The sequence below is a fragment of the Empidonax traillii genome, unplaced genomic scaffold (genome assembly GCF_003031625.1).
Source record: "Empidonax traillii isolate 1590-97213 ecotype Southwest subspecies unplaced genomic scaffold, ASM303162v1 scaffold571:size529327, whole genome shotgun sequence".
NCBI lineage: Eukaryota > Metazoa > Chordata > Aves > Passeriformes > Tyrannidae > Empidonax > Empidonax traillii.
Genome location: NW_020955764.1, coordinates 151441 through 176911, shown reverse-complemented (window position 1 = coordinate 176911; position 25471 = coordinate 151441). Strand labels below are relative to the sequence as shown.

At 43.2% G+C, this 25471-nt stretch overlaps 1 protein-coding gene across 1 annotated transcript in view; it reads right to left on the bottom strand.

Annotated features, from left to right (window-relative positions):
• TMEM266 (transmembrane protein 266) overlaps positions 1–25471 on the bottom strand; it is a 55530-nt gene that overhangs the window by 15298 nt on the left and 14761 nt on the right. The window contains exons 5-10 of the mRNA XM_027897969.1: positions 24636–24790; positions 20433–20506; positions 11736–11792; positions 9816–9954; positions 8650–8765; positions 366–552 (exon numbers count right to left, since the gene is read on the bottom strand). Coding sequence (XP_027753770.1) covers positions 366–552; positions 8650–8765; positions 9816–9954; positions 11736–11792; positions 20433–20506; positions 24636–24790 — 728 coding nt within the window. The remainder of the gene's footprint in view (positions 1–365; positions 553–8649; positions 8766–9815; positions 9955–11735; positions 11793–20432; positions 20507–24635; positions 24791–25471) is intronic.

The following is a 25471-nucleotide window of genomic DNA, read 5'->3' as shown; positions in this document are numbered from 1 at the left end:
TCTCCAAACCACAGAAATGCAAGTGGCCAGAGACCAAAACTGTTTTTCAATGTTCTTCTCGATTTCCCTGCTTTTACCTCTGAGAGATTATCCCTTGGCCAACTCTCGTTTGGCTGCTGTGTTTGATGGATCTAATCATGAGGACACTGGGAAGGTACATCACAGTCATTTTCTTCCCGAGTCAATTCTTTGGCTCTGGTCAGAACCTGCTCGCAAATACAACAACAGCTCCTGCCACTTTGGAGCAGATTCTCTGTAAGAATGGGAGACTGCAGCCTCCAGCAAAGCAATCGATTCCCCGCCACAGTGGAGGTGTTCAGTGGGTTCAGTGAGTCCCTGTCAGGGATCAGCTGTGCAGCACTCACCTCGGGGAGGTCGCAGCTCCGTGATGTTCTCGGTGGCTTCGTCGTCCGAATCGTCCGTCGCCACCACCTTGTACCTCTTGCTGCTCTGTTTGTTCAGCACGTGCGGGACCTGCAGCGCAGCCTCTCTCTCTGCAGCGAGGTCCAGGTCCTGCTGAGCAAGGTGGGCCCTCAGCTGCCTGATTTCAAACTAGAGCGAAAAACAACACCACGTACTGATGTCACATGAGCATGGCCAGGAGTTTATATTCTACAGTTGGGGACCTCTTACTCATTTGATCACTAAACTACTACAGTCTGGTGAAACAAATACAATGTGGTTGAGTCAGGACAGGAGCCCAAGCTGCTGGTGCCCCCCCAGAGCCCATGTGAGCGGGACCATTGCTCATACAATCTAAAGGTAAGGACTGTCTCTTGCTGGTCTTCTATTTTGTACGGCGACATCCTGAAGAAAAGATTTTGGCCCGTTTTTAACAAATCTAACTGCCCAATCAAATGTAACCTTTATATAAAAAGACCACTCTTAACAGGGATTTAGGTTCACGACAAATACCCCTAACGCACTAGACTTGGTAATGAGGGTTTCAGAGGAGGGGAGGTTCTCTGAGCAGCACCCAGAATGGTCCTCTCTCAGACAAGAAGAAGGAACACCTCAGTCCTCTTCTGTCTTGAATTCTTCTGTACTCAAAAGTGTGCAGGAAACCCTGGGGAAGGTTACCACTTTTCTGGCCACTCCTCTCAAATATGTGAGCCACGGCAGTTAAACACTTTCTGCAACCAGGATGGGATTTGCCTCATGACTGGTGTTAGGAAGCAGACACCTGACAAAAAGACAGAAGGTACCAGGTACCATCTGACCGACAGACACGGCACAAACAACCACACATCTTCCACCAGGCAAGAAGGAAAACAATTTTTCTGCAGAGATGAAAGCACTACAAAATCCCCTCTGCCATGCAGCACAGCTATCGGGATGCAAGGCAGAGTTTCTCTTTTCTAAACTCTTTTTAAGATCGGTAGTACAGCAGTGATCAAATCACGTGCAATTATAGAGAGTCTGAGAGGGAAAAGCCGATGAGGCAAGTAACAGGCTCAGGCATTCAAAACCCAGCATTGCTGGGCCTTTCCTAGTCCAGGGCCTGGGGGTCCTTCACCGAGCACGATGCTGTGTCGAGCCTCGCTGCACCTGCCACTGCACATTCACAGCACAGACGGGATCAGCACCTCCGTGCCTGAAAACTGGTGTGCAACAGCATGTAGGCTAAATGAGCCTGCTTCTGGCTCTCGCCTCTCAGATGCCGACTCAAATCTACTCTGCTGTCAGATTTTGGAACCCATCAGCAGACCCAGCCTGTTCCACCGCGCTCAGACAGGGTGCAGAGCACCGGCAGCTCCTCCAAGCTGTGTAAGCAACTACAGGGGAAACAAGACAGAGTTTCCACAGATTTTGGAAAGAAAAAGGGATTCCAGTTTGCCACACCTGGAGACTATCTGCTTTCCAAAGCATACAGGAAGAAACTACAACTGGAAGGCCCTCTGCAGGACACAAATCTAAAAAGCAAAGGGGCAGTTCAGACTTTCCAGGTCACATTCAAACTTCCTAATATAGGGATCTAACAAAGCACACAGCTTCTCCTCTGTCTTTAAATCTGGGGACAGAAGCCTGGCAGCTGCAAACAGCTGGCTGCATGGAATGCTCACTGCTCTTAATCAAAGGTCTGCAGTGGCAGTCAGGAGTCAGGTGGAATCAGCAAATGTCAAAACACAGCCCTGACACTTGATTTCCTGCAATGAAACCTCCACAGCAGGTCCCTGCTGGTGGGTTTGTGTTAACCTGTTAGCTAGGAGGAATTAGCAAACTGGCACTGCTAACTCTGTTCCCAGCCAGCCCAAAGCTCCCTGAGGATTGACGTACTTGTGCCGTACCCAGAAGTGCCAGTGTGGACACAGGGAATTTCAGGTTTTATCCTTGACTTGAAAAAAAAAATAAGGAATGACAAAAGAGCTTACATTCCACTTCTGAAGGGAAAAAGATACCCCTTCAGACACTCCTTTGGTCTAATAGAAATAATGCACTTAAATATGAGAGGCAAAAAATACATCTGGAGATTTTTTCTTTATGCTGCCCAGCTCAAACCAAAAGGCAGTAAGAATTAGGGATCATTTCTGGTTTTCTACATTTCACGCTTCATCCTTCAGAAACATTCCTGTGTGTCAGAAAAAGAAATATTGCTATTAAAATGCTTAATTCTGGCCTGTAGGCAGGATACGATTTCCTATTTTCATGGAAGACAAAAAAAAATTGGCAGGTATTTTTTAACACCATTGGACAGAACCAGCCAGGAGTCAGCTCAGCAACTATTTCTGCACGACACCCAATTTAAGGAGCTTAAGCATTTAGAAAGATTGGCTGAAGATGGTAACAATCAAAAGCTTGGAGGGCATCACTGCGTTATAGAGATGTGAAAGGGAAGCACCTCAGGAGATTTTTCCCGTTACTGGGAGCCTTCAGCAGGAGCTGGGGAGAGAGCAGACTCCTCCTGCCCACTCGCATGTCCCAGTGGATAAAGCCAGCACTTTCCAAACATCCACATGTTATTTCCAATCCTTAAACTCTCCGTGCCGGGTGCCCAGGCAGTTTTTATGAGCGGTTTTATTGTTTATCGCGGCTCTGCTCAAACCTCCCTCCGTGAGGGGCCGCGGGGCCCGTGAGGGGCCGCGGGGCGGGCTCTGCTGCCCCCTGGCGAGGGCGGCGGGAACCGCCCGGCCCGCGCGGCCTGAGGGAGCCACGGCACGGCACGGACACCACAGGGACACCACGGGGACATCACAGGGACACCACAGGGACACCACGGGGACATCACAGGGACACCACGGGGACAGGGACACCGCCCTGGCAGGGACACCACCCTGACAGTGACACTGAGACCGGGCACTAACGTCACACTGTCAGTGACATTGGAAACTGAGGGACTAATGTCACCCTGTCACCCACACTGGGACTGGGCACTGCTGTCACACTGTCAGTGACACTGGCACCCAGGCTGGAAAACGTACCCACTAGTGTCACACTGTCACAGTCACTGGAAGCTGGGCTGGATCCCTTGGCATTAATGTCACACCCTGTCGCGGACACTGGGACCCGGCCCTTGGCTGATGCGCTGCTGAGGGTGAGAGGTGCACGCAGCACTTGCAACTTTTTAAGTGGTCCGTGATCCCTCCGTTCCTGAGCTGCAAACATAACCCATGTGCTTGTCTCCTTTTCAGTTCTTAACACTGAGCTGTTTCAGCTGGTCTCGAATCCAGAATTGAACAGGAGACTTTCAGAAGCAGATAGGAGGATCGAATTCCTGGGCACAATAAAGCAGCCCAGCGCTCCGGACTTTGGCATCAAGTGCAAGGTAACAGCACACAGATGTTCCAAGGTAACAGTAGAGACTGATGTTGCCTACAAACCCACGCAGCTGCAGCTGATTAACACAGGCTTTCCCTTCCACTTTTCCATTACCTCAGATGCTGAGCTTCCAGATCCCATTCATGTTTGCCCTGAAGTCTATGTGGTCATTAAAACAGTGGAAAGCTGGAATTAAATAGTTGTGTGTGTAACTGTCATTTTTTTTCTCATTGACAGAGAAGAGAGTAATCATTGTAGCAATGGTGGTGTCTCACTCTCACACTGACTGTTCCTGCTGCAAAGTGCTCCATACAACATGTTGCACAGAGATGCAGAACCCTGACTGTGTTACAGACACACAGCTCTTGCCTGTTCAAAAACTGACTCTGTGGGGTAGGAAATCATCATTTACCACAAAGACTGATTTAATAAAACGAAAGGACATTCAATAAACAGGAAACAGATTTTTGTTCATAAAAGGCACAGCTCCACTTAGGACATCAGTTCGATATTAATTGTTTCTTGACGATTATCCCAAGGTCTTGCAGAAGCTGGAATACACTTTTAGCCACTAAAACCAAACCCCTACAAACAAAGGTTAAATCTAAAGGGGTGTTTCTTATGGGTGAAATGCAATGAGAGGCTGCATGAGCAAATTAGGTTGTAGGTGCTTATATCTAGTGAACATTATATTGAACACTGACCTCAGACAGTTCTAATGTGTAAAAGAGCTAATGAGATTGCTCTGACTGCGTGTCAGGCAGTCCAGGGCAGCTTAAATCAATCAGCAAAAGGTATAAAATATAACAGTCTTTTTAAGTAAAAAAATTCTGGGCCAAGTCAAACACATGAAATTTCTATTTGCAGTAGGAGCTGATGTAGCTCTCTGAGTGTACACCTGGACCCCTCCAAGATCGAGTCCTGCAGGAGAGCTGGACTCAGGAAACTGTGGTTCCTCTTTTCAGGTAGACAGACCATCCCTCTCTCAGCCTGTAAGGCAGGATGCATATTATGCATATCATGAGGGGGAAAAAAAAAGGGGGGGGGGGGGGAAAGGCATATAAACATATATATATGCTTAGATTTATTTGCATTAAAACTTAATAATAGATACCAGCTCTGTGTAAGAACCTTGTAAGTCTCACAGAGTGCCAGTGAGCAAAAAATGCTATTGTGTGGAAGATCAAGGAGACTAAAGTAAATCACCTCCTGACTCGTAATAATTACAAACACAGCCCACTTGAGGCTACTATTGACTATCAGGACACCCATGATATTCAGCATCTTTAACTACATATACTTTGGTGGGTATTTCTCTGTAAGTTCCAACATACTTTGCAATGGAAAAAAATATATTTGAAAACTTCACAGAATCACAGCTGAAATGGACCCGTGAGGGTCATCTAGTCCAGCACCCTGCTAAGAGCCAGTCCATTTAGCTCAGGCTGACAAAAGATTGTCCTCTCAAATTCTGAGTATCATCTCCAAGGCCGTCTCATAGAAGAATGAATAACCAGACTGTCAGACATGAAGAGGAAGTTCATCAATGGTAAATCCAACATACCATTTTCAAAACCTGCTACATGTCATTTTGTAGTACAAATCTGGCAATATTTTGTCAGGAAACAAACCAGAAAGAATGATGGGCGTTCCTGTGCACTTCCTCACTCCAATAATCCATTAGTGATTATTTCTAAGCAGGTAAATTGACAGACCTACCCAGAGCTCCAGATAATATCTCAGTTTACATATCTGGTTTTATAAAGTGTGCCACCCATCCTATCAGATATTTCACAGCACGCATGGAAGAGTCAGAAAGGGACTTAGCAGTGAATCATACAGTACTTCCCTTTAATGGTCCAGCAACAGAGTATGATTGACATAGTTTCAGAGAGATCAATGAACATTTTAGCCAGAAGCTTACTTGTGTCTAATGCAGGAGCAATAACTTTGCTCAATTCTATTAGTGCTGTCTGTACAGAATGCCCTGCCCTAAAACTCATCTGCCACTGGGATACAATCCAATGTTTATTTCCATTAGTTTAGCCATTGTTGGTAACAATAAAAATCAGGAGACAGTTGCAAACTAATGATTTACGGGCAGAATGAAACACGGGATGACCTTGGCTGCCTTCCATCCACCAAGAAAATGACTGGTAGTTAGAAATAAATTAAAATTATTGCAAAAGGATAGCATAAGTTATTTCTCCGATAGGTAATTTTACCAGCTAAACAGCCCTGTCATTAAACTAGCAGCTGTTGTACAAATTATATTCCAAGATAAAAAAAGAAATTACAGCTTCCATAGTTGTTGCAGCTTTAAGAATGATGAAAAACCCAATTCTATAGGAGTCGACAGAAAAGGAGCTCTTGTGATAAGGCTGAACAGAGAGTTTTGGCTGGACTGGACTCACATGAATTACTCTTATGAAAGTTAAGCAGAAAAGATCAAGTAAGTAGATCTATTACCAGAAATTAAATTCCTTTACAGGTGATTCCAGAGGAAAAAAATAATCTTCCCTGACTGGGATTTGTAGTTAGTGAAACTTTGGAACTTTGCTTTGCAATTTAAGTTACTCTGATAAAACAAAACCATATACTCCATGCATAATTTTTGATAGTGACTGCAGTGAGACCTCTTTTCCTTTTACCTTTACCCATTTGTAGACAATCCTTCTTACTGTGGTTGTTAATGTTTCCCATATTTTGTGATCTCCTGTACAGCTTTTCAGTATTTTTTGCCTTGACTGCCCTCATGCTCCACTCCTGTTTAACGACCTCTTTTTTGGCCAATGGAGAACAAATAAAACAGCAAACTATTGAAACAGTTGCAGTGGGGTACTACAGAGAACAAAGTGGTGGTCCGTGCAACTGTAATTTATAAAAGATATTCTGGTTTTCAGATGTACGGCCAGCCAAAAATCCACATCTGGAAAGAGTTTTCACATTTGCAAAAGTACATCTCCAGTGTCAGTCAGGAATGGAAATGTACTTATAGTTGTGATACCCTGTCACTGGTCAAAATATACAACTGACAAAAGAAAGGGAATTCAAAAAGACGAGGGGAGGTTGCATCTTTCCCGCTTTTTCCACGAACAAGCACTCCTTTAAAAAGGTCAGGAAAGATGATCAAACGAGAAAGCAAAAACCTGGCAGAATTCTGGACATTAAATACCATTAGGAGCCATTTCTCCCATCAGATGCTGTACACAATATTAATGGGAATATTATAATGCTGACAACCTGTTCTTGACTGAATTATGGAGCTAATGATTTACAAATAGAGGATGCAGGACCTGTGTCAGTGTCTACTGCTGCTAACTGTAGCTAATCAGTACATTTACCTGATATTACACAGCTCAGGCATTTGTTTGGCAGCAAGTCAGGCCAGGAAGAAGGATTAGTGCTGTCATTTTTCTATACAGCATATTTTTCCATAGCTGATGACACTTGAAAGCTACAAGAGAACCTGCCCTGTTTTCTCAGATTTACTCCTCTCCCACTGCAGTATTTCTTTGTGTTTAATGTACAGGTTGTTGTAACCATCAGAGCTCGGATTAGGGCTGCTCTGCCCAGACATTTGTTACCAAGAGAACTGCAGTTTTGCCACTGAAGATGCTTACATAGCTGGAAGTAACTAATTTTTGGCAATTTAGTCAAGCCTAAGGTTTAGAAATTTGTTATGCTTAATGTGAGAGACTCAAAAATGATACAGTGTCAACCAGTCTTCCTAACTGGTTACACAGACAGGGCAACTCAGCACCACACCAAGAGTTCATTGCAGAGTCCAAGGCTGAGATCCAGACCTCGAACTAAATCTAAAGAGACAGTTGGGGACCTGAATACTGATTGATGGTTTGACAAGAACTTTAGGGTTCCTCTGTAAAAGATGGGCACTTTAATCTCTGCTTCAGATGATGCCCCTTTTTGGGCAGTTGGGTCCGTTCTGGGACAAGATGCTTCTCCTGTCTGCACAGACCCTTCAACTTTTTGACTGACTGAGCCGTTCAGACTTACAGGTCTCCCCATTTCATATTTGAAAGGCACCCCTACCACAAGCCAGGAGTGGGAGTTGAAGCTAGAAATCTCCAGGATTTATTTGGACATCTATCCCGCAGTTACAACTGAAACAAGAAGTAAATCACCTGGGGGCTCGTTGTGTTGTGGTTTGATGGTCACCTGAACGCTGAGCCTCCACATCCCTCCCTGGCTCCTACTTTAACACAAGTTAGTCAAGCACTCATTTGCATGAGACAAACTGCAACAGCTCCTGGCTCACTGCCCAAACGATGGCTTTACACCTTTTTCATGTAAATATATTCATTTGAGTTATTTTAAGCTTCACCTTTCCTTACCTCGTAACTGAATCACTGAACATTTGGGGGTCTGGGAAGAATCTTAAATCTTGACTTGCTTCCAGGAACTAGAAGCTTCTCTTGCAACATTTTGAGCTTGCCAAGAGTCTCTGCCTGACCTACAGGGAAGCTGCCTTCTGCATTTAAAACAGGGAGATTCATTAGTTTTTAACTGCATATGCTTTTCCCAGGAATACAGCCTTAATGCAGCTGCAGTCTCCACCAGTGGCAGTGCCTTTTGCATGTTCTCAGTACTGTGTCAAGCCAGTTGGACTCACTCAATAAATTACACACTGGAACCGTTCATTTTTGCTCCTCACATTTGTTTTCCTCACCTTAAGGAACACAAGCCCAGCAGCAGAGCTGTTTGACAAACAGCACGCTGACAACATCCTGGCTGCAGCCAATGCCTCCTCAGCACCGAGACCTGTCACCCTACAACACAAGTCCCAGTGGTGCTTCTCAAAACCAGCAGTACATGAACTGTTTGATTTGCCTTGACAAGCCGTGCGTAAATAAAGACATAACCGAACTTTACCCCTTGTTCTTGGCAGATCTGGGTTAGTCTTTCCAGCTGCTCATCTTGAATAACCTTTGCCTTCTCGTATTGCTGAATCATCATCTCCATCTCCACTTTCACTGGAAGGACATACGCTGGAAAACACAAACAACACTTGAAGCAACCCAGCTGTGATTTGGTTTTTTAATCAGAGAGAAAACCTTTACAGGCCAAAGAACATCACCCTTCTCCCTTCCAGAGAACTAGAGTATTTCTAATGGAAACAACACGAGGGTATTCCTTTTCCAGGGAAGGATTTCCACCATGGGAAATGCGGGGTCTAGATCTTGTTTAGTCAGATCTCCCTCTGCCTTGATGAGCTGAAATAGATGCTGGGTGCTCTTCCCAGCTTCTGTGGCACCAACACAGATCTTTCCCAGTGTTTACCACAGATTTCCTGAATTGCTGGGTAGGAGGATTTTCTCTTTAGAGTCAAGACCCATCCGCTCTAAACCTGAACAGCACGGCTCCCTCAGGAAAAGAACTATTCCAGAGCCCTAAGCATTTAATTCCTAGACTTTGCGGTAAGAAATAAATCCTTAATGGAAACACCAGACTAAGAAGGGTAGTTTTAAAAAAACAAAAAAGGCATTTATCTTCTATTGCTTTGCAAGCTACAGACCAGTTTTCAATAGGTCTTCTGAATGCCTCTAGAAATTTTGCTCCTGTCTTAACTATGGCAAACTCAGACTGAACAGAAAAACTGTTCGATACATACTGCAGTCCTTGATGTTTTCTCAAACTACAAAAGACCCCAAACTTTTCTTGTATGCTTCAATCAGAGGGCTACGACCTGGCCTCAACTCTGAATAGAGAGTTTTCTGGGCGTTTAAATCCAAACTAACAACTTGGCATCTGGTGGCAAAGGGAACGAAGCAGGTCAGGGCATTTGGTTTACGGGACAGGGGATGGGATGATGCCTAACAGCAAAACAAACCCCTGGATTATAAAGGCTCCCAGGGAGCAGGAGATACAGGAATGATCTTGGGACCTGCTCTCCTTCATGGGAATCGTGACTCTCTTCTGTTCAGTGCTAGTAAAATGTAAGAGAGGAGAGAATGACAGAAACAGCGGTGGCAAAAAATCTTGCTGTATTTTTAAAATCGCTTGTAATGCCTGGAGTCACCAACTGAGTCACCACTCACCGTCAATGATCCTCTTCACTCTCCATATCCGCAGGGTGATAATTAGGCTGATAGCATCCCAGGGGCTGCTGGGGCCATTGGCCACCGTTGAGGCCACCATTGGTGCCAAGGACAAGATTATGACAGCACCATCAAACACCTAGAGAGAAATCATCACTTTTTTTCCACACCTTTCCTTAGAATGGTATCCCTGCCATTCCTCCTCAGAATCTTGAAGGACTCGCTCTTTGCCCAAAAGAAATGTAATTATGGTACATATTTGGAAGGGATGTGAGAGGTGGCCAAGACACAGACAGGCTGCATCCTGCTTAGGTAGCACAACAGAATTCCTCAGTGCTTTTTACGAGGTGAGGAGAGAGAAACTGTTGTAGCAGGGCAAGGGGAGAGAAAGGTATTTGGAAATACTGGCCAAGATCCCCGAGGAGAAGTGGTAGCCTAAATGCTATTACAGCCAAAGAGTTTTATCATCACTGGTATTTATTATCTGTTACTTGGCATAATGTCATCCAAAAAAAAAAATAAATTTAAGGATGTGGTCCCTGTCCATAGATCTCACTGTCTAAATGAAGAGATCAACAAGACAAGTAGAAAAAGATGGAGCAAAGAGACTTGATGGCTCTCGGCCACGTCCTGACTACACAACACGTGTGCATCTAGACAGAAAGACTGCCTGCTCTCACTTTTATGGGGCAGCGAGGTTTTCAAGGGTTCTGACAACTGGGAGCATTCAGAATGATTTATATGACGTTGGCTACACTGGGATTAGATCAGAAAAAGCAATTGTGCAAAGCATTAGACAGAAATGAGCTAGTAAATACATTTCAGAGCAAACTGGCAATAGAGTTGTGTCTGGCCCACACTGGCCTAGCAGGGTAGGACAGAATACCATGTTCCCATTCCTACTGAGAACCCTTCCCTGCTGCCAAAGACCACTGATTAATGCTTTGCATAAGGAGGCACGACAGAGATTTTTATAAGAATTACGTATTTGGAACTGTGCATAACAATTCAGTGTATTGAAAAGAAACACTCCTTACTGCTGCCACTTGATGGGCAGTAAAGAGTATCACTCTATTCCAAATTATCAAAATGAATTATCAGAAACTGCTGCATTTAGCCTTAATAATAAGAGTCTCTGAATCAACAAACTAAATTTCACTTCAGTTCTTTAGCAAAACAAAGGGTTTACAACTTTATTACAAAAATGTGCAAGCCTCTAGACTTGCTTAAGCTCCAGGAACACCCAGATTTTCTTCTGGTACATCCTGTTCAGTATTAGTTTATCAGACAGTATCAAGGAGGAGGTTTTAATTCTCCTGATCTTCAGATTTGTGCTCAAGATCAGGATTATGTGCTACTTACAACACATGCACTTCCTTATCTGTCTGTGCACATTCTACCTAATTTTTAATTTGAGGTACAAATTACATAATTCAATTTAATAAATAAAAATTATCATAATTCAATTTAATTAAAAGAAATTTCACAATAAAAATGGGGGGGGGGGGGTTGCCAAACCAGTACTTTCTATCAGAAAACCACACACAATTTTTCAACCAGTTCTAATTTCAACTTGATTACGGGAACGGGGATACACAACTCACGTGACAATTTTTACTCCTACTGCTCATTCTCCCAGGGTAGCAGCATCACCAGACCAGCAGAGCTCAGCAACAAAATAAATACACACAAATATTCCTAAAATATTTTCAAGTATCGCACTCTCCCCAAGTCTGCCACAGAAAAAGGGACTCCAACACGCAAACTAGGGATACTCGGATATAATAAGGTGAATGTGGGTATTTATCTGCCTAAAAGATGCTGTATTGCATCAGGTTAATAACAAAGCCACCCAAAGCAGTTCTTCATAGTCTTTACTGGGTCTGCCTGGAAAACAGGAGCAAGAGTGAGAGTTCTTACCTCTATTTTGTTTTCAATGTAATCCCATATGCCAAGGACCACAATCCTCAAAATAGTCTAGTAAAACAGATTAGGGGGAAAAAAAGATGATGAATGTTATAGTAATTTTAGATAAACATTTAAGCCCTTTATCTATTTAGGGAATCATTTTTTGTCTTATTTTAAGCATTATGCATTTCTTATTAATAATAATGAGGCTCTAGAAATAGCTAAATTCATAAAAGCAGGCGTGGTTTTCCAACCACTACATTGTCTCAGTGAAACCTCCACGAACAAGCTCCAAGTTCAAAAGTTCATCAATCTTTCCCATCCTCCTAAAAATTTGCTTTCAGATTTGTGTGATTTAATTTACCAGCCCTCCCCACCCCACCCCCCTGACCCAAGCCTACATAAGATCAACCGTGGGGCCTCCTCAGTTAGAATGGGGAAAGATTCTCTTTTCTGGCCATCTTTGATAGGCCAGTGATTACTTATTTTCTAATAGAAGAGACACTGTCCTCTCCTGATGCCTAAAGACACTGACATGTCATCAGTCTGAAGAGCAGATGCTCTTATCTGGAGTACAGGGCAGTTGTCTTATTGTAAGATCCCAGAAAGTCATCAAATAAGGGAGAAAAGTATCTCTGTGATCCTCCCCTATGAAGCAAAACAGCTCTAAGTAGCCTCAATAGCCAGAAAACAGGAATAAAGAAAGAACACAGAATGAACCAATGGTGAATTCCCATTAAAAAAAATCCAATGGCACCTTTCCTTATTTTTAACCTGGCTTTCAGAAGGCGCAATGAAGGAAAAAAATCAATCAGCCAACTTATGATTGAAATTGAACTCACATTAAAGCATAACTGGTAGGGGATGTTTTCTGCCAACAGCAAGGTCAGATTTCGACAGGCACGACAGACAGGATGAGTCCCCCTGCAGATGTGAGCCTTGCAAAGACACCCAAATGCTACCTTCTCCCACCAAAATGCCACCTTCTCCCTTAAAGAACAGCGTAAGGGGCCTATGTTTGAGGGGTAACCATGGCAAGAACTGTGCAGAAAAAAAGTGACTCTGATGAATACATGTATCTCCTCTTCTTTACAAACACAAATCCCAAGCAACTCTGACTTTATGCCAAATATACCAGCGCTAACTAATAGCAGAACAACACTGAATTTTTCAGTGCCGTTCTGATGAGCGGTTTTGCCGAACCCCACGAGCCCAGTTGCCTCATTTGGCCTGGGATGGCTGTGCTGAGTTCTCTCTCGGCACTCCCAACCTGTGTAACAGCACTTAATCCTGGTTTGCAGATGGAGGCATCACTGTGGCGCTTCCAGAGCCTCCTACCATCAGCGAGCACGAAAATGAACCAGGCAACACTTAATCAGAAATGGTGTATGCAAAAGCACTGGTCAAGTCTGGCTGAGAAACAGAGTCACCAGCCAGAAGAAAAAATGCAGCTCTCCTCTACAAAAAATTATGAGACTCCATGTAGACAGCAAGAACTGCCTCCTAAAAACAATATTTTACTTGCAAAGCAAAAAATACTCAAGTTCAAGTTACCCACGAGCCTGTAACTTTACCTCTATTAGTTAACCAGGGACCCACCACAGCAAGGCAGCCCCAAGGAGACACATGAGGAAAAGCAGAGCCTTTATAAAGCTTGGGATGCCACCCTTCCTACAGCTACCTGCTGAGGGCACAGGGAATTCTGGCTCGATCCCTGCCAGGCTCAGGCAGTGTTTATGAAGTGCTAGGTCAGTGAGCAACTCACTGTTCAGGATGGCTGAACAGTTGTAATACCTTCAAAGAAACTGAGGGTGGAAATCCTTCTTCCTTTGGACAGGTGTGCACAAAGGGATTTTCACTGAAATGAGGCACATCTGCACAAAGGAAACAGAAACACCAACTCACAACCCTAAATATGATTTAATATGGGACTGCTGAGGGAACACAAAATCGGATTTTCCTTTCTGCCTTTTTAATTCCTCACTGCAGCGTTTAAATCAGACCGTGCTACTGTCACACTGCTGAGTCTGAGCAGCTCCGAGGGCTGGAAGCTGGCACCAATATTTTCATTTTCAGTCTGCTGCTGTGAGTCAGCACACGTCAGCAGTGACTGGAAGTCTGCTTGGCAGACATTTAATGCAGGACTGGTTGTTGGTGCTACCTCTCCCAACACATGCCTTGCTGATTAGCGCCTGGGCTCTCAGCTAGAGCAGAAACACTGCAGGAAGGGCAGTGTAAGGGTGCAGTGTATAATAAATAAATACCTCGACTGCAATGAAAACATTGGTATTGCTTATAGACAGCATTTTAGTGGGTTTTTTTGCAAAAGCAATCAAAAATGTGTTTCGAACAAATAAATATATTGCATTTGTTTCTATACTGTCTCTGTACAGAACTTAAAAAAAATGAGAACCTGTAGCAGAATGTGGAAAAAAAAAAAAAAACAGAGACAGAAATTAATAATCCAGGAAACTTCCTGCACACCGTACAAGGACCAAACTGAAAAAAGCGTGTGAATTAAAAGAGAATTGCAACTGTAACATCCATCACAGACAAAACAAAAGTTACTCAAGACTATCATGTGCAGGCACAAGAATCTACGAGAAACAGGGAAAAAAATGAGGCAGCACTGCTGTTTCCTACTGATGTGCAGGCATTTTTCAGCACTGTAGCAAATGCACACACATAGTTTTGCATTGCACTACAGGCATTCTGCATTTTTGAACACATAGATTTGAAAAAAAAAACCCATTAAGTATCAATGTGAGCACTTTTCTGTTAAAGGCCACGGCCAGCTTGGGTTTTTTGTACTTGAAAAAGAAGGCTTTAACATTTTTGGACGGAGAATCTTTTAATTAGAAAGTCCTCAACACACACATTTTTTAGTTGTATCAGAAATGCATTTCTTGGTTTTTGCTAAAAGCTAAATTATGACATAAAAGTCTGTCCAGTGCACTAATAAGAGGTAAATGACTGAACAGTTCCATTAACTTCTTTAAGCTGGAGTAAACCCGGGTAAAATTCTAAACCCTGCCATTTCAGAATTGACAGCGTCTCTTGGTGACACAGCTGTTTGCCTGCCATTGACTGCCTGCAGTGAAGCTGTGCTGAACTGTGAGATGCTGCAGGTTTTCTCCCTAGTTTTGCAGGGAAACTTGGCCAAGTCCTTTGCTGAGCCAGCCGTGTGAATTCCCACAATCTGCATGAGCTAGCTGCATTTCTCAGCTGACTGCACGGTACTTTAGGTAATTTTAAAGTACTTTTCTGCTTGCACAGTTAATACACAATTTACTTCTCAGTGAGTGACTGTGTCAAATTCACCTGTGGAGTGAGGAAATCACAAGGAGGCAGCGCAGGAGGAGAAGCTGGTCCAGCAGGGTCTGGCAAAGGAGAGCAACTCTGCATTTTGAGATGGGGTAGTGATTGTACGAGAGAGAGACAGGATGGAGAAGGGTGGAAAGGATGTCCCTTCCACTGCCACAAAACTAATCTATCTGTTACAGAGGTTCCAGAGACTCTACAGGTTAAACTTCTGCCTTTTGGATATATCTCATAAGACCAAATATTTATTGAAAGCTTTCCCAGAACACCTTGTACCCAATCTGTAATTTATAACCTCCCCTTATTTGGGTCACTCCACAGAGGCCTTAGCTCATCCAGAACTTAAAAGAATCTTCTTCTGCCACCTCCTGGTGTGCCTGTCCTGAGCCACTGCACTGGCTGTCCCAGCACACCCTGCCCCCAGGCCACCAGAGCCCAGGGGGACGCGCTGGCACATTCAAACCAACAGAGTGTTTCTGTTTGCAGGGCACTGGCACCCTCCTCACACAGCTTGTCTTCAATCAGGGCTCTGAAATGAAACGTGGACCTGCTGACCTCACCTCGCCATCAGCCAGCACAAACCATTCCCTGTGCCCTGTACTCTGCAGCTGCTGGGGCTCTACCACACACAAAGAATCCAGTGCCAAGGCTCGGTGGCACCAACAGACACGATCCCAGTCTGTTCTCCCTCACTAACGCCACTAGGATATCAGGCAGTACCCAAATTCACCTTTGCACAAACACTGCAGTTCTCGTTGTTCTTTTGTTCCCCCAAAACGTTCATTCTTCCAATATGAAAAAAAAACCCAGTGAGTTTTCAACTGACAGTTTAGTACAGATGTATTTTCAGGAACAGAAGTGGCTTCCCAGAGGCTCAACACACCACCACAGATGCAGGCTGGGCAGAGAACTGGCCTTGCAACACAAGTTCCCTCAGGGCACAGTCACACCAGCACTGACACCCATCCCTGAAACATGTGGTGTAGGAGGTGCTGCACTGCCACTATCAGGAGATGAAAGCACAGATGAAGCACTGATAGAGCACGCCTTAAGTCAGGTACACCCTTGGAAATGAAATGGGCAGACTAGCCAGATGTCTAGCTAGATTCCTGGAATTCTACAGAACCACTTTCCCCACTAACTATTTTTTTGAGAAGCAAGAGAAGTGGTTGGGAAAGAAATTTCCCAGTATACTAAATATTTATTTATTTTTTTACACACTAGCAAAGAAGGAAGCTTACACTTACCTTTATAAATTACATTAATATATAAAATCTCTATCTTTGTTCCTAGCCCCCACTAATCAATCCATTTAAAAACCAAAACATACACAACCAGCAGTGTAGTGCATTTATGCACCCTGAGAAAAGTTGTGTGTGCATGGAAGAAAAGTAAACATCCAGAAGAGAAGCCACAGTTTACAGAAGAATTATACAGAATTAACAGAAGATTATTATCTTTCTGCTCAGCTCTTTGAAGCTCACAAAAAAGTGTAACAAAAGTAACATAATTGTTTTCTCTACCGGGAACCACATTATTGACTTAGTTCTGTCATTTGGAATGTTTTTCCTTTTTAACAGAACCCTCCCAGCAGGGCCTTCCTTCAGCAGCTTTACTCCTTTCAAGGGTTGCTGTTATCAAGCAGCAAAGTGTTGGGATGCTACAAACACTTCCTTTTATCATACAGAAAGCTTTGGAGTTTTTTCCTCCTAAAACTAAAAAATCTAAAATGCACCTGTGAGCCACAGCTAACGAAACAGACTGTTTATCAGCTGAGACCGCAGACTTTCCTCCATTTGAGAACTGGTTTGTTGGACACAGACGCAGGACAAAAGCCGTGATTCTGTGCTGGCCTAACTTTATTATGAGCACATCAAGACTTGGTTACACCCAGGGAAACGCTCAAGTTGCTGAAAGCAAAGCAGAATGCCTGAGTGCTTGGCTGACTGAAGCACAGACACAGCAATGCAAACAGCTGATACCAAGGAACTCGACTCTTGCACGTGAACAGTCTCACCAATCCGAGTGGAAAAGCAGAACTCAACAACAGCTACAGAATCACGGACTTGTGGCGATGGGATAAGACTATTAAAACACAAGCAGACTCCAATCCACTTACCAAAAGACTGGGACATTCCCCATCTTCCTTTTCTCAGCCAACTATTACCAAGGCTGAATTTGCCCTCGCTGTTGATACTGGGATTTCCCCCCCAGTGTCTTTCTCTTCTCTTCTGTCTTAACATCTGGGTAACATTTGGTGCACAGACAAATCATAGTGATGTATGTAAACAGAGACAAACATACACAATCATCACCACCAGTAAATCCTGTTCAAATACTCGGAAGAAAGCAAACAGAGCTGATGTGCACTTCACTTGAATAAGGATATTTTAATGCTGGGAAGTCCCAGACAGTGACAGGGAAAATAAAATTACCAGAGTGCCTTTAAGGCTTGTGGCTGTAACACAAGCATAGGGAGAGCAGGAAGATGCTGTGAAAGTAGCTACTCCATTTTTTTTGGCAGCTGTTCTGGTGGCATTTGCCAGCTGTTGGCATGTTTATGCCCTTCATTTTAACCAAGCAGAAAGGCAGGGCCTGTTTAACTCCAGCACGATTGGAATGCAATTACTTGCAATACTTTGAGAGCACCACCTTCAACCAGTCTCATTCTTCCAAAACACTCAGATTTTGTGCTGAAAGTTTGCTGGGTTTTAACAAGTCTTTTACAACTTTGTATTGTTTGTTCTCTGAAGAACTGTGTACCCACACTTCCAGCTAATGGGAACTAAAGCACAGAATAAACAATAAACATCCAAACTTAGGACATGGTACTTGCTACAGAAATAACCTTTTCTGAACACCAGGAACCCTGAATCCTCCCTTTGAGGAAAAAAAAACACTGACTGAAGGACTAACCAATCCCCAGCAGTTGCCTGTAATATCCAGGCAAACTAATTCAACTTGCTCATCTCTGGAAAATCATCCTGGCATGAACAGTCACAGACTGCAAAACCTCACTGTAACACGTGATCTTCTCAAAAAATGATCCCAAAGGCAGCTGACTTTGCTAGGGGAATCAGAGAGAAAAAAAATCCACTGCAGGGACTAAGGAAGCAAATAAAAATAAGGTGGATGGGGGGAAAAAGGTGACTTCCATTTTTTGCAGTATTTTGTAACCTCTTGGGGAAAAAAAAAAAGTTTTTTTTATTTGGATGACAGAAAATTAAACCTCTGTTTTCCCTCTCCTGAGACACAATTCAACATCAACAGATGTGGTATTTCTTAAACCAACCTGGCACAAGGCCAACCCCAGCAAACCCAGTAGGAAAGGTACATCTGAGCTACCTTCCAGACTGGTGGTCTCTGAAGCACATCCAGTTGCCAGTGGAGCCACCTCTGTTGTTTTAACCCAGGACTCTGAGCCACAAAATGAACCCATCTCCAAAAATCCACCCTCCTCTGTTCACCTCAATGGCTGCCTTGTGGCCTCCTTTTAATTCGGTCTAAATTCAAACCATAATCAAATAGGTGAAGGAAGATACTTTGGAAGACAGAAACAGATAATGAAGTGAGTGATAAGAGGTTTATAATAAGTGAGAACAGCAAGTAGGCAAAGCAGTTCCAAACACCTAATGGAGAGAGGAGAAAAGCCAACCCAGATCCAAAGTGAGGATGGTGAGTCAGGGAACCTGTTTTGGCTCTGTCAAGTATCTCTGTTACTGTTTTCCTGTAAAATACTTTGGAACCACTTCATCCACTTGGAAGGGTACTCTGTCTCAGCAGAACTGAAACAACTAATCCAGGCCTTGAGGATCTGCCCACACTGCCACAAACAGGCAAGCAACAGCTGAGCTCTGGAAGGGACTCGGGAGCAGAGTGGTTGGTGGTGCGAGCGAACGAAAACAGAACTTGAGACTGCAGGGCAAGGGAATTGAGGATCCCAGGAGAAGCTTTTGGTGAAAGCAGCTCCAGAAAGCAAAGGAAAGCAGGTGAGTGTGGTTGTGCAGCCCTGCTCTGGCAGCAGTTACAAGCTGAACCCATTGGAAAAGCTCAGGATTACAGGGAGCTCCAGGGTGCTAATTCTGGGGGAGAGAGGGAAGTATTTCTTTGCAGGGAATGGACACCACCTAACAAACCTGAGTCTCTGGGAATTAGGATGGGCAACTCACAGTGGAAAAACTGCAGAAAACTGTAATTGTTTAGAGATTATTTTCAGACAGTTTACATGGAACCTACAACCCACGATCACCATCGAAGGGTGGGGACAGTAATGGCACCTATTTGTGCAACCGCAGCACCAGAAGGCTCAGATGAAGAGCAGAGACCCCTGCCTGCTATCAAACAGTCCTTTCAGAAAGCACCCACTGACAACACCAGCTAAAAAAAAAAAAAACAACCCTGGGTAGAAATGCAAGGATATATGTAAATAAATGTATTTCATTAGGAGCACCGTGGAAATAAGCAATGTATGAATTCAACACAAGTGATCCAACAAATCATTTGCAGATATCACAGATATCATATTTTTGGGGGTTTTCTTTTGTAATCTTCATATAAATTTACCATACAATGAAGACTTTAATATCTGTCTGAATTATAATATTTTCTCCTATGGAACTAGAAAAAATATTTAAAAATATTTAAGTCCAAGCTGTCTTCCAACTTAACAGACATAAAACTTGTTTTTGTGACAAGTAACATACGATGACCTGAAAAATAGCCATAAAAGCATTTTGGAGTATTTCAGGAGCAGTCTAAAAGTCTCAATACCAATGACTTCTTTTTGGAATAAAGTTGAAAACTCTAACAGATCATCCCAGTTTGGTCATTTGTTCCATCATGACTACAGCCTTTTCCAACACATACATTCACAGACATTTTGGCCAAGAAATTCACCATTTGTTTCATTCTCTTACTGGGTCTATATGCAGCAACCTGGAACATCTAAACTACCTAGACAGATCGTGAGAGGAGATAATGCCATTCTCAAAACAGATCTGTTTGTAAAAAAATCCCAAGGATCTTTATTCTTGAAGAACTTGTTTTAATGCTACGCTGATCACAAATGGATGAACCTGGTCCTGTCCAGTGCCTGTAGTGATTCTGAGATAATGATTTCTTTCTGCAGCTTTCCAATTGTAATTTGTAAGACAGTATCTTCCACATTTCCTTCCCAATTCTAGGCAAGTGACAAACAGTGCTAATCTACGCTGCATTTTTTAGTTTGGTGAGTAGGAGCACCAACAGTAATTTTTTTTTTTTCCTTAAAATACACCATGCTACATTTATTTACAGTCAAACTACCGCTAAAACTCTTGCTAATTCCAGTGACAACATAAAAATACTTTGAAGTTCTGTTATGTGGTGAAAGACTTTGGTTATACATACCTCTGAAAAGAAAACAGAGAGGATGACTAGGCTGATCCAGTGAATTACTCCTGCAAACTGTGAAGCACTTGAAACTGCAATTAACATAATACAAGGAAGGGTCATTATAGTAGCAAAGTGCAACGTAGGTTTAATAGAATTAGAAATGCCACAACTTACACATGGTTAAGTTTGCTTTCTTAAATTTGTAATGGAAGTACCAGAGGGAGGATGGGATGCAATGGGAATGGAACTCCAGCCCTGCCAGCTGCTCACCCTAATTCAGGCAGCTCGTTGGCAGCTGCAGCAGCTCTTCACTGGAGCATTTACAGGTAACTCTGCTGGTAAGCAATGACATACTCAGGTCTTGGATGCTCTGTCACCTCTCCATGCTCTCACCCCCGTGCGCTGCTTTAGCTCGGGATGTGTGACTAAATCCCACACACCTAAAAATCCAGAGTTAGGATTCAGTAAGGAAACAGAACGCTCTACCATCCCCACATCACTCCTCGTCTTTGACAATTCAGCTCAGATGATCAGTCTTTGTCTGGAACAGGTGCTTACAAACTACTGCTCAGAATGGGCTCCAAATACATTTCATGCCAACAGAAAGCTGCCAGGGTCCAGCGTCTGAACTGCTGGCAACTCCCGCTCTCAAGTTTGGAATAAGGGAATGAAAGAGAAAACATCCTCTCCTTATTTCAGGGTATTTGTGAGCCTGCCATTTCCACAGCTCAGACAAACCCAGCCTGTGTGCTCTGCAGTGCCAAAGAGTGACCGTCTAACAGCCCAGTGTCAGGCGGTCGATGGCTGCGTGCACAGAGGTGCCAGGTTGTGTGTCCCAACAACGTACAGGGGGCACACCAAACAAAGCATTTTATTTCTCAATCAGAATCGATTCAAATGGGAAGCAGAGGAGAGGGATGTAGGAAGAAATCAGGATACAAATAAAACTGTGAGTATGGGCTGCCACTGGAACTCGCTCTTCTGGTTCTTGATGGGAGAGCGTTTGCTGTGGTGCAGCACAGCAACTACCTGATGAAATAAATGGGCAAAATATAATATATTTAACTTTATCAAGGCAGCCTACAGAACCAGAAAAGGAAAATCACTTGGATGCTGTTTTTTCCAGCAGTGTCGATTGACCTACAAGGCTCCAGCTGCCCCCCAGTGGAAAAGAAAGATAGAGCAACCAGAATTTGGGGAGAAAAGCCATTTCTGCTGCCTCACTAACTGAGCACTAGCTGTGCTGTATGCCCTGCCAGACAGGGAGCAATTAAATTGCCAGGAAAACGGTAAACTTGAAAAAGCCTTCCAAACAAGCAGCTTTTGTACAGGAGTTGAGTCAGCAGCCCATACACTGAATATTTGCCTCTTCCAAAACACTCCCTTTAAAAAAAAAAACACAGAAGGGGCTTCAAGAGGTGCCCATCCCTGCTCTGTGGGATTCAGTTTGAGGCAAAGCACCTAAACTACTCAGCTTTTACTTTAATCTGGAACAGAGTCTCACATTTGTTGAACTTCCAACTTTTTTTTTATCCCTAAAAGCCAAAAAGTTTCGCTTTGCTTCACATTTTTCTTGTCTGGTGCTACAGGGGGAGAAGCGAATGCAAATCCAGGTGCTTTTTAGTCATGAAGAAGGATAACAAATAAATCAGTATAAAATGCACAGGCAAACTCAGTTCACCTCCTCCCCCCTTTCCCTCACTTTCACTTCTCCTCAAAATGTATATCCAGGGGGGAGGGATGAAGGATATATCCTGACAAACCCTAAGTGACCATTACAGAAGCCTTTACTATCAGCACCTGGCTGTTCCTGACGGTGGTTTCCTGGCAGACACCTCAAAAAGCTGATTATAGGACAGAGACTTATAATAAATAAGCCTTATTATGTGTCCCCTGCTTTCTGGGATTTCCAATTCTGGTATGAATATGCTTTGTGATAAAATACCCTAAAAGGTCTCTGTACTTTCCATGGGTGTGACCCCCAGTTTGCAAACGTGGTGTCCATCTCCAAAACCAGCAGCTTTGTGCACTGTGCAAACAAAGACTGCACTGAAACTACGGAGGGAAATGATGCTCTAAAAATGTCACAGCTAAAGAAAACACCAGGGTTTCTTCTGCTGCATTTTTTTTTTTAAATAAAGGGAGGCTTCCTAAGTGATTACAGTCTATAATGTGGATTAGCTGTTGTTATTACAAATAAAATCAGCAGTGATGTGCTGTGACATACCCTAATGCACTGGTTGGTTTTATATTAGGATAAGGAATCCTCTAAAACTGTAATTACATTTTTGAAAAACGTAATTATGGGCTAATGGCTTTTCAAAAGCGACACCCATTCCTCCTAAGGCACAATAACTGCAATACTTCAGCCCCACCGAGACAGCCTTTCTGTGATTTAAAACAAGGTAGAAGGTAATTCAAACAAGGCAAAGACAAAAGGCCTGATGGGATGATTCATCAGTTAAAATGTAAAGTTGCAACACAAGTGGAATGAGGCCTTTCTCAGGTGCTGAGAAAATCCACCCAGGCAGGGGCCACCTCTGAACAGGGAAGTCACCTGGGACAGCTCGTGCACAAGGTGTAAGCTGCAGAGCTTTGAGGAGTGTCACGTGCACCAGACACACAGAGGAGGAACGATTCCTAAAATAAAGCCTTCTTTGGAAACTTCTTCAGAAAATAAATGGCAAGAAAATGGGAGCTTCCAGAGGAGAGTGTCCAAAACTGTTCAAACTCTACGAGAAATCAACAAAAACAATTTCGAATCTCTCTGGCTCTACAAGGGAGTGACAATTCCCCACATCAACAGAAAGATGTGACACCTCAATAAACAGTGAAAGCTTCTTCCTCATTCATTTCTTAAGGACTTACACCCTTAATTAGCACTCCTGACTTTTTTGGAAGCAGAGGACTTGTCCAAATGCTGGGCTCCCTCATCCAAAACGGGAAGTGACCAGAGACTGCAGAAAATAACGACTGGAACGGAGTGGCCGTGTCAGAACAGCGTGTGCAGCGTGGACAGACAGGTGTCAATGGTGAGCCACAGTGTGGGGTGACAGCTCAGCCATTCGCTCCTCTCACAGAGTGTATGAAACGGCTGCAATTATCAACAAAGTCCCCTCAAGTAACCTTAATACAACAGCAACACCTAAATCTTTGCTCCACCACAACCAATTGACAAATCACAACGGTAAAAGGAGAATAAAAATTTGTTTTGCTCAGTTTGAAGTTGCCACAGGAGCTTTTGTGCTACGTATTCTTGCATTCCTGGGATTGTCTGAACCCCAACTGCCATTTCAGCACACCTGAGATTGAATGGAGATGTGAGAGGCTGCTCCTCAACATTTAGCAGAGGGAAAAGCGTAGCTGGTATTTGTGTTCATGTCAACTTTGTGTCATAAAAGAAAAAAAAAAGGAAAAAAAAAAAAAAAGAAAAAAAGGGGTGGAATGGAGGAAAAGAGCAGAAGGGGGAAAAAGAAGATGGATTAGGAAGCAAAACAGAAGCATTAAAATTTTCCACTGTGGAACCTGCGTAGAGTGAACTCAGATAAAGCAAAACTCCATTGAAGCTGTTGTTTGACTCACAGTGTCTCAGCAAAGTAGAATGAAAATCTCTATCATTTCAGTGCATTACAAGCTAGAAAACTGTAATTTCGATTCCTATCCACCTCAGCAGAAGTAAGTTAATAATAGAGGTAGCATCAAATCCCCTGCTATGTTCATCACTTCTGTCTATCTACATGTGATAAACATCAGAGATTAATGAGGCACAGATTTTTTTCTGTGCACATGTAGCATGTCTGTAAAGCACAGACCTTTTCAAGCACTCAGGACAGCACATGTGAATCTCTGCATGTACACTCTGCTTGTATCCCTTGAAAATTTGTCCTATACTGAATTTGGTCAGCAAAATAAGGAAGAGACTGACTTCACTGTACCAGGGTTCCACAAAAACACATTTCTTACCTAGCCTAGTAATCATTTAAATGGCAGGAAAAAAAATCCCCACCATCCTCCCCCCCTTCAAAAACCTCCCAGCAAGTTAAGCCTTTATTTTATCAAAATTAAAAAAAAAAAAAAAAAAAAAAAAAAAAAAAAAAAAAAAAAAAAAAAAAAAAAAAAAAAAAAAAAAAAAAAAAAAAAAAAAAAAAAAAAAAAAAAAAAAAAAAAAAAAAAAAAAAAAAAAAAAAAAGAAAAAGAAAAAAAAATCCTCCTACTCACACTGGAGAAGCTTTATATCTATTAGGAGTTCCAGAGTCAGAAGAATCACCACCAATACTACACAGGCTACCAGGAAACTGTTGAGACTTGCACTGAGCAAAAATACCTGCCACACAGCTGCTCGTCTCCCACAGCACGGCTTTAGCCAGTTAGATCTAAAGAAATAAAATGAAGGGAAAAAACAAGAAAAGGAAAGAAAAGAAGAAGAAGAAGAAGAAGTGAAAAAGGAAAAGAGCTAAAGAGCAGTGAACTCAAAATCACAAGTTCTGCTGTTATGGGTACACTCAGCAACAACGCACAAAGACTTTGCAAAATTCGCTTTGGCTGCTTTCCTGACCAGGAAGAACACAAATTTCTGCTTTCTCCCTGTCTGCCCCGTTCTCATCTGCTCTCAGAGGGACAGACATGCTGCATTCCCTTATCCCTGAGCACCAGGGCACAGCAGGGCTCTGCTGTTTACAAGCTAATGATGTTTTTAACAAGAATTTCTCTGCTGTTGAACGTTATGGTCGCTCCCCTTTATCCCTGCTCTAGTTTGACACGCATCTGACAAGGGCTGCCAAATTTGGGTTGCAACAATCAGTCTGCAACAATCAAACATCATGAAAAAGAGCAGTAGGAATCTGGAAAACACCAAAGAATGATTCCACAGCTACACTCGCAGGAGCAAAGGCACACACCTGGCTAAGTGTCAAGCTCTCTCACTTGGCTATTTGTCTAACAACTCTCACCAATTTGTTTGTGGATTAGGCAGAAAATTACTTTGCTGGAGTTTGGGGTAACACAGTTTTGGGGACAACACGCACCATGGACTGCTCCCAAAGCTGGTTTGGATG